The following is a 10,340-nucleotide window of genomic DNA, read 5'->3' on the forward strand; positions in this document are numbered from 1 at the left end:
GCTCTGGCTCACAAGCTAAAAATAGCTGGAACTGAGCCCTCGCTAATTCCTTCATTCAGACTCTAGTGGAAAGGCAAAATGCACGCAGCCTTTGATGCACACCCCGATACAGGAAGTGCTGCGCGGTTGCCAAGACAACCGCATCCGCCCCACATCCCCACGTCTTGTGTCTTCAATCTAAATCCTGCACTCCTCAAAGTCCCCCCCCCCCCCCCCCCCCCCACCCTTCACGTCTCGCTTTTCATCTTCCTCCTCGTTCGGTGTCTGTCACCAGAGCGCCGCTGTTTTTCCGTTTCATAGGCGAAAGGACGGCGTCAAACTCTGATCAATATCATAAATCTGGCAGTGGACTCTGCCTCGGCCGTGTAATCACATTAGGAAAGTGCTGAATGTGCGAGCATCACATACAGCGGGTCGAGCTACTGAGTGAGGAAAATGCAAATGTTTGCCATAGTTACAGTCATCACAGGCACAACGGAGAGAGACGGCACGTGATGCGAGCGTGACACAAGAAAAGGTCAAATTAGCCCTTAGATCAACTCTGTTATCATTATCATTAGTATTAGTAGTAGTTTTATTGTTTTAAACCAACATAAGTCCTTTCCATAAACATTAAATATGAATTTTAATGTTTAACCCTTAAATTGCCAAGTATTTTTTGATGCAAACTGGATTATTTATCATAAAATACACCAACATTTGCAATAAAAATTGTATAAATAATCATTATCAGATATTTTACATTCTCAGACCTCATCATACATATCAAACAATTATTTTTTTGTTGTTTTTAACCCTTAAATTGCTAAGTTTTTGTGAGTATTTTGAGTTAACGTCGTTGACAACAGACTAAAAATAGAATTGAGAACACCATGTGTGGTTGGGCCATAAACTTCGTATAAATCTTGAACAACGTGCGTGAAAAAAGGGTAAAATATTCGATAAATTAAAAGCCAAAAAACACAAAAATGTGTGTTTAAAGGTGTGTTTAAGGGTTAAAGATATACTATGTAATATGTATGTGAGCCAAGACATACACACACTCTTTAAATCCATAAAAAAAATGCATTATTTATATTCAAGATAATGGTCCATTTAGTTTTAAATCACCTTTATAACGATATTATCTGCACCTGACTCTGCTACGACCGTCTGACTATTACACTCCTGAGTGTTACCTCAGTGTTTCCTCAGCCCAGAGCAAACAGCACACATCAGCATATTTGTCACTCAGGGATTATTATTATTACAACCAGTCATTGTTGTTTTTTTTTGCTGTGTTTTCGAAATCCCATGATTTCACAACGTCGTCAAACTAGGACTTTATTTATTGTTTTGATTGAGAGACCCCTAGTGGCCGCAATATGACATTCTGTGCATTAAGTCAACAGAAACAAAAAAAAAAAAGGGGAAGAGGTTTGTGTGGATTTATGTCCAAATAACTCATTATTATCACTGTTATAAATGTGATTTCTGCTGGATTATTGAGCAGTATCCTTCTCCACACTCAAACCTTTTAAACTCACACCGATCAGAAAGAACTGGACAGCGTCCCACTCACTGGAGGAAACTTCACAGATCATCTTCTCTCACATCTAAAATTAGCATTCCACCACATAACCTTACGCAACAAGTCAAAGCTCTGTTCCTGACAGCGATCGCTCCGTTTCCCTTTTTTTTCTTTTTTCTTTTTAAATCAAACCCACGGACACACGTTTCACCCACTTCCACAGACCCCGACGTTAGCGGCTTCTCTTTGTCTGTACAGATTTTAGTCTCGTAAAAGACTTGTTAGCCTCAGTGGTTCTGGACACATTTCTAATAACCTATTCCTTCAAACTCAGCTCTGCTTCTCACGTCTCACACTGGATGCTGTGGCTCTGTGTTAAGAAGCGGCGACGTTAACCGCCACATTCTCTGCGAATATCAAACACGAAGAGACTTTGTCACCACTCAGGAGCTTCTGGGCATCTTGACTCATGTCAGAATGCGTCTAAATAAAGGAACGCAGAGCCAAAACTATAGATCTGTTCACACAACTGAAGAGACAATTAGGTTTGCCCTTTAAGAACGGAATCCTTCTTTTTGCCACTCATCCAAGATGCTCCGTCGATCCCTCAGGGTGCATGTAATCAGATTATTCTGCCTCCAAATCAAGTCATTCACACGTCATACACTTGTTGTTTAACCGCGCTGATCACCACAAACACTTCAATCCCCCAAGTAAATATTCTTGGCTTTAAATGTCTATTTATGCGCTTTATTTAACAGGCTGTCGACGAAAGGATTACCTTGAACTTACTGGTTTGACAGTCACACAAATAATAATCTGCTTTTTGTTCTCATCACGTTGATATCCAAATGTTTATTAAGTTTTGTTTTTATGGCCTGTTTAATGGATTAGAAAATCCAGATTAGAGAGAGATTTTAAGTGAGATTTACGAGTTTAAGGGTCTAAATATCATACTTATCCTCGAACTATTGTGTTTTTCTTTTGTTTACTTTTTGAATCTCTTTTATATTAATGATTGTGATGCTTTGCGACCTTTATGCACTTTTAAATGATTTTGAAATGTTAAATAAGTATATTCATATACTGATTGTATTGTGTATTTATATTTATGATAAGGTAGAAAAATGAACCATGCATATGTCCTAATTTTTCTATGAAAAGGACATTTTTCTACCACTTATCCAAGGTTGAGTAGCGGCAAAGGAAACTATTAAAGTAAACTAGTCAAGAAAACTATTTAGTAATAAATATTTCTGTTTTCTGACATGGTAAATCATAAGGTAGCTTCATAAATGGACTTTGCCGTACGTAAACTTCTAAAAATCTTTTTGGCTGCATTCTCTTCAGGCAAAAAACGGATTAATTATTGTCGTCCTTGTCGTGTTTAAATGAGTAGTCCCTGAGTACAGCTGGTGTCCTTGTCTAGCTGCAGCATCCTTGACGGATCGGTAAAAAAAAAAAGTTGAAAGCGAGTGACCGCGGCCTGACTTTCCCTTCACCTTCACGACCTCCCACCCTGGCACAAAGCCTTTGACCGGTGCAGGCCTGCTATTCTGTGCAGAGAGAGAGAGAGAGAGAGGAAGGAGAGGCGGTGAGGTGAAACATGAGAGGAGGTGCAGAAACAAAGACAGAATGTCCGATTTTGTTTGTACGGGTCTGGACCTCAGGCAGGAAGTTGCTCTCTGTTCTGACCTCCATCTTCCATAAAGCAACAACTATCTGGAGAGAGCGCCTAACTTGGAAGACTGACTTTCTGCTTCTTTTCCGCGTCCTTGTCTTTTTTATTAGAGACTCTGTTTGGTCTCCTTCAGCTCTGGCGAACAGGCTCACATCTGAAGGTGTCGGTGTGAGATAAAAGGTGTGTGTGTGTGTGTGTGTGTGAGAGAGAGAGAAAGACAGTGGATATTTCATGAGTTGCCGGGGAGCTGCAGGCACCCATGCTGTATGTAATGTCTATTGTTCATTCTGGAGGAAGTGTACCGTCCTGTACCTGCAGAAAGATGGTGATCTACAGTATTTTCACCCCATCTGGCATTTTATATATACTTTTATATATACTTACATACATTCATATATATGTATATACATACATATATATATACATACATATATGTGTATATATATATACACACACATACATAAATCTGTATATATATATATATATATATATGCACATATATATACACACACATATGCACACATATATACATACACATATATGCACACATATACATACACATATATGCACAAATATATACATACACATATGCACACATATACATACACATATGCACACATATACATACATATGCACACATATATACATACACATATATGCACACATATATATACACATATATGCACAAATATATACATACACATATGCACACATACATACACATATGCACACATATACATACATATGCACACATATATACATACACATATATATACATACACATATATGCACACATATATATATACATACACATATGCACACATATACATACACATATATGCACACATATATACATACACATATATGCACACATATATATACACATATATGCACAAATATATACATACACATATGCACACATACATACACATATGCACACATATACATACATATGCACACATATATACATACACATATATATACATACACATATATGCACACATATATATATACATACACATATGCACACATATACATACACATATATGCACACATATATACATACACATATGCACACATATACATACACATATATGCACACATATATACATACACATATGCACACATATATACATACACATATATGCACACATATATATACATACACATATATGCACACATATATATATACATACACATATGCACACATATACATACACATATATGCACACATATATACATACACATATGCACACATATACATACACATATATGCACACATATATACATACACATATGCACACATATATACATACACATATATGCACACATATATATACATACACATATGCACACATATATACATACACACACATATAAATATATAGATATAAACATACACACATATATACACATACATATATATATATAAATATATATATATTTTTGTTTTTTCTACTATGAATTCTCAGTCATCTCCAGCTCTCTTTGCGATGGCATGGGTGCATCCCTCGGCCACCGCCGGGTGCAGAATAGTGTTAGTATCGAATCCTTCTTGATAAAATCACCCCTCAGAAAAAAAAAAGAAATATTATTGCGGCACGTGGAAGATGCGCGCGTGTGTGAGCCTGATGCATTCCGATGGATGAAGCGCCGGACGGAATAATTCATGAGGCGCAGCCCGAGAAGCGCAGTGCTAACAATGCTGAGGTTAGCGGTTCAAATCTCAAAGGATTATCTGGCAAAAACTGATGTATACCCTGCAAGAACGGGATTAATTGAGTCAAACTAGCTGCTTAAAAAGGCACTTTGTAGCAGCTTATCGGGGCGAAACCTCAGCCTACCACCAATAACGCTCCATGTGGAGCGGTGGCGTACGGGCACGGGGACTAAAGCAATCCAGGAGTGTCACATGGAGGAGTGAGAAGCGAAAACTGGCAGCCAGAATTTGGTCAATCACACTTTTTAAAAGCTGATTGTTGTGTAGCATAGTGCAACTTAAAAAAGGAAACTCTGAGAAAATGACCGAGAGGATCAGTCACTTCACAGTGAGCTGAAGCTCATGATCCCAATCTGCTGCCTGGCGTCGTCGAACTAGGCGTTTTATCATAGTTTTGACTGACAGAAACACACATTGAGGCTGAAGTGACATACCGTATATGTTTGGAAATATTCTATTATGTTGTTGAATGCGTGAGTCCACGTTAACAGCGAGAGTTCTTGTTAGGGGGGGACGGCTGAGTCTAACTATTCCAAATCATTCACCAGGAAGTCTTGTGCTCCGTTTAACAGCTGCTGACTGCTGAGAGAAGCATGTGGTTTGTCTTTGCGCCTGAGGCGGCGGCGGCGGTGGCAGCAGCAGCAGCAGCAGCAGCAGCAGCAGCAGCAGCAGCAGCAGCAGCAGCAGCAGCAGCAGCAGCAGCAGCAGCAGCAGCAGCAGCAAGGCCAGTCCCCTCCTCCTCCACCCCCCCCCTCGTCCATTGATCCATCATGACTCTGCAGGAGCCACATGAAAATATCTCGCTACGATTTATGGCATGTCATCTCCGCGAGAACAAGCAGAGCCCCTCCTCCCTTCCAGTGGTCGGTAAGGGAGCAAACTGCTGGAGGGCAAAGTCCCTGGGTCCTAACGCCTGATGTTCTGTACAAACGAGGAACCTATTGTTATCCTTCAGATCTTTATTATTATTCCATTAATGTCATTACGGTAATTTTTTAGCGGGTTAACGCGCATGAAAACTTTGCACGGAGGTCAGGTCTAGCGAAAATGTGATATTGGGACCTGTGCGTTTCACCAGGGCTCTGTAGCGCCGAAACGTGGATGGAGCAAGCCAAGATTAAGTTGCACCGAATTTCACAAAACTTGGTGGGAACTTCCAATAGCCCAAGACAAACAAAAAAGTAAATTGGGATGACGGCCCCAACTCAACAGGAAGTCGGGCATTTTGAATTTTGGCGATTTGCACGTTTCGTAAAATGAACAAACTCGACTGAGGTGTTTTTCCTCTAACCTGAAGGACCACGAACTGTTAAAACGACCTCTGTCATCATGGTTACTATTTTGATCATGCAATTAATAAAGTAAGGGTAATATTTAAGAGTATAACAAACATAAGTGACTTTTAAAACAGAGAATGAACATCAATCTCCGATTAGAGAGTTCCAATCGACCATGTGACCTGACTTCTTTCTTCCATACCTTTATAATTACTACAGCTGGAGGTGCACTTACCATAATAACAATAATAATAATAATAATAATAATGCTTTCACAGGCGACCTGTAGGGTTGTTGTTTTTTACAGGAGTGTCTCAGGATAGGTCAGGTAGGATTGGATAATGAGCGCTTTCTGATGTAGTGTCAATGTTGTGTCTATTTACGCTCAAGTATGTCGGGCACAGAGTGACGGGAATGAAAAAAAAAACAATAAAATCCTCATCTGCATGTTCAATTAAGCCCCTCTTAATTAGATATGAATGAGTGTGAGTCCAAGTTATTACTGAAAGACGATTACAAGTATTTCTTGGGTTTGTTTCTAAATTATTACCAGCATCGCAAACATGTTTATTCATGTGTGCCACAGTTAATGGGAAATGACAACACATGGCCTCGCCTTAAACTTACCAAGCACTTAAGTATTAATTAGGGAGCTATGAGTAAACAGCAAATGTTGGTGCATTTGTTTATCTACGAACAAACACACATTCATGTCTGAGTGCCTCCGTGTTCCTCCATTTGCTATGATGGCAGCATTAAGAAGTAATTCTGGGGGATTAATCCACTTATTACAGGAGGATTTTCAGGATTTTGTGTTAAGGGTGTCCCACTAAAGGGACACAAATGAAAGGCCTCGGGGAGATACAGAGAGCTGCCGCTTTCATGTTTTTAAACATGACAAGAAAAGAAGGGAATTGAGCCGCACGAAAGGAGAAAATGAGAAAGTCTGGGGATTTTTTTTGATTTTTTTTTTTTAAATCAGTGGCCGTGTGGCTGCACTGTGCAACTCATGGTGGTTTTTTCGTTGCTGGTGATGATGTTATTGAGCCTCTGGTTGGGCATTGTGAAGAGAAACAATGCAACATTAGCATTTAACATGAAACCGGGCTCCGTCAAGGCCAGGGAGCATTTTTGTGTATACAGCAGCAGTGCAGGGGATGTTTATTCTGTCAAATCACTTCCCATGGGTGCATCTCAGTACTGACAACATTGGTGTTGTTGTCTGGACTTCAAACAAAATCATTTCCTGCGTGACAGTGAGTTAAGCTCATAACTACCTCAAAAGCAATAGAATAAAAGGCTTTAAAAGCACTTGATAGAAGCCTCTTTACTTCTATCATTGCCTCATACTTTTATAATTTTATCCTTTTATGTCATTGCTCTTTTGTCTTATTTATACTGTTTATGTGTGTGCATTTTGATTTTTATGTAAAAACACTTTGTAAACTGCTGTTTTTAAAGCTGATATACAAATAAAGCTAGTATTATTATTACTTTAGAAATACAATAGAAGATAAAAAAAAAAAAATCAAGGTATAAAATCCTACATGGACTTTCTTTTTCGCTCACGGTGGCCTCTATTCTACTTCTCTCGGCCCCAACATTCATTCCCAGCTCGCCCTCGTCTTTATTCCACTCCTCTCCTCTACAACAAAATAATCGATGCAAGAGAGAGAGGCAGAAGATGAGGGAGGAGCGAAGACAAAGACGACCCCTAACGGCGCTGGAGGGGTGTCATGGCTGACTCGATCACCATAAATACACCCACATCGATGATGTACAACGAGGAATGAGACGACTTCACACGTTGCCAACATTCCATTTCCATAAATCAAGGCGTTTAAAGTCGGGAATTAACATTTGCAAATGTTGTTTATACCTTTGTTTTGTCAATAAAGTCAATAAACAGTGAGGCAATGACATGTGCATCGCTCTGTCAAGGTTGGGTCATGACGATAAGTGAAGGTCACTGTATTTTTAAACTGGTGTGACATTTCCAGAGCATCGTGTACACCAGGAGAGGAAGGAAAAAAAAAAAAAAGACTGTGTGACAGTGTGAAAAGACTGAAAATGGGATCTGATGTGTTCTATATGTGCCCCGAGGAGAGAAGTGTTAATGATGTGGGCCGGGCGAGGGCTGAGGGCTGAGGTGTGTCAGAGAATGTCGAGGTGCAAAGGGAGAAGACTGTAAAGCTGCAAAAAAAAAAAAAAAAATAGCTAAATAAAAGTCCATGTAAATAATGGAAGTGCTAAAAAGAACGATGCAAGAGGAAGTCTGTGTGCGTCATCGCTGCACGAACCCACACATGTGAAAAGAGAAATACAGATCAATGCAAAAAATTACACACACATTTGTAAAAGTAAGTAAACAATGTGATCTTTTTCTTCTTTTATCGTTTAAGAAAAACACTCTGTGAAAAAGAAGCTGGGTTAGAGAAGGAGAGGAGGATAATTCTTCATAGAACACTCAAAGTGGGCCAAAAATGCGATAAAAAAAAAGTCCCAAATCGCTCAATATGGAAAATTAACGTCAGATAATTAAAGACACATTTTTTCTCCTGAGTGAAAGTTGAAGAAAGAAGTTAATGGATGTGTGTTAAGATGTTTGATGCACAGAAAAAAAACCCAAACACATGTTAAACAGAGACACATTTCACTGAGGCAACAGCATTGTTGTGTTGCAGAGACATTTTTTTTTTTCAGTCCTGACCTTAGTTCTCTTTGTTTTACAGTATAAAACCATGACTGGGAAAACAGGGGAAGAGGGTTGGTCAATGGAAAAAAAAAATGTCCGACCCTCGTCAATTTTTACTATTCACTATCTAGAAGAATATTGTCCGTGCAGAAAGTAGTGCGATGACTTTGAAAAAGGAGGAAAATATTGTCTGGAGTTCCTCAGACAATAAGACCGTGCGTGAACCCCTGATTCACGATCAATGAAGCGAGCGAAACAGCAAATGCCATTTTGAAATATTTATGTTGGCTTCTAATTCTTTTAAAATGTGCAAATCACCTCAAAATCTGCTGTTTTTTTAAGCACAGAGAAGTGACCGTGAGGATGCTGCTGTACATCCTGTGTGGAGCGATCAAGAGCATATAAGACCTCGTGACCTTTGAAAAACAACGGTTAAAAAGACCGTTTCAAATCAAAAGGCAGAATCTGTAATCGGGCAGATTTTGTCAAATAAGTTTAAAAAATCCTTGTAATCCTTACAGTGGTAGATTTACACCTGAATTCACATAGCAGAAGTAACTCGGGGGGGGGGGGGGGCTTACTTTCATCCACACATACCCTCAAAAGTCCCACCCGCCACCTTCCCTTGACGTAAAAACGTTCCACTCACCGTCCTCTGTGGGCACGTAGACATTGAGGTAGAGGCAGTCCTCGCTCTGGTTGTGGATGTAGCCCGCTGCCACGTCCAGGTTGTCCGTGAACCACACGGGCAGCATGATCTCTGGCAGCACGCCGTGGATGTTCTGGGGGCACACGGGGGCGAACTGCGTGGCGTTGCGGATCTCCTGCCAGGACCCCGGGGCCTCGGGCGGCTGGAAGCGGCGGTCGCCGATGGGCGCCGTGGCGTAGGGGACGCCCAGGTACTGCTCCACGGGGCCCAGGATCTCATTGTTCAAGTCTTTCTTGATGCCTCGCAGCTTGCCGTAGTTGGTGGTGACTATGGGGTGTTTAGACGGGTCCATCTTCTGGCTGGAGGCCAGGCTGGGCAGCAGAATGAGGCTCAGCGCGCCCATCAGGCACCAGTCCGTCAAAAGGAAGAGGGGGCGCGACCTGGGCGACAAACCCCGCCCACTCTGTCTGCTTAAAGGAAGCGGAAGCGAGTACATGACTGCAGTCTGATGTGGAGTCGCTCTGCGTTTAAACGAACCGACAAATCGGAAGATGTAGCATAAGAGAGGGATTAAAACGACCAAAAGCAGACAGGAAGTTGAACCAGAAGCACTGAGCGGAGGCGAGATGAGGAACAGGAAGAGTCGCTGGTTGACCCGCGTCAGGTCACTGCTGATTCTGAGCAATGGCAATTCGAAACGCTTCCCCAGCCATGGCTCTGTTGCGTTCCATCCCTATTGGTCTTCTATCATCCTGGTCATTAGACTGATGTTCTGAGTCCTGCAGAAGGAGACAGAAAGGTTGGAAGG

At 40.8% G+C, this 10,340-nt stretch overlaps 1 protein-coding gene across 4 annotated transcripts in view; it reads right to left on the reverse strand.

Annotated features, from left to right (window-relative positions):
• nlgn2a (neuroligin 2a) overlaps positions 1-10,025 on the reverse strand; it is a gene marked incomplete at its 3' end in the record, with an annotated part of 103,494 nt that extends 93,469 nt beyond the window's left edge. Inside the window, exon 1 of one of the 4 annotated variants that reach the window (XM_083910593.1) lies at positions 9,533-10,025. In XM_083910593.1, the coding sequence (XP_083766719.1) occupies positions 9,533-9,935 (403 nt within the window). In that variant the 5' untranslated portion in view covers positions 9,936-10,025. Of the gene's footprint in view, positions 1-9,495 lie in introns of all 4 variants that reach the window. The other 3 variants (XM_083910594.1, XM_083910595.1, XM_083910596.1) reach the window with 3 other exon arrangements.
• Positions 10,026-10,340: the final 315 nt, after the last annotated feature.

This window comes from Microchirus variegatus (genome assembly GCF_963457635.1).
Source record: "Microchirus variegatus genome assembly, chromosome: 2".
In the NCBI taxonomy this organism is placed as follows: domain Eukaryota; kingdom Metazoa; phylum Chordata; class Actinopteri; order Pleuronectiformes; family Soleidae; genus Microchirus; species Microchirus variegatus.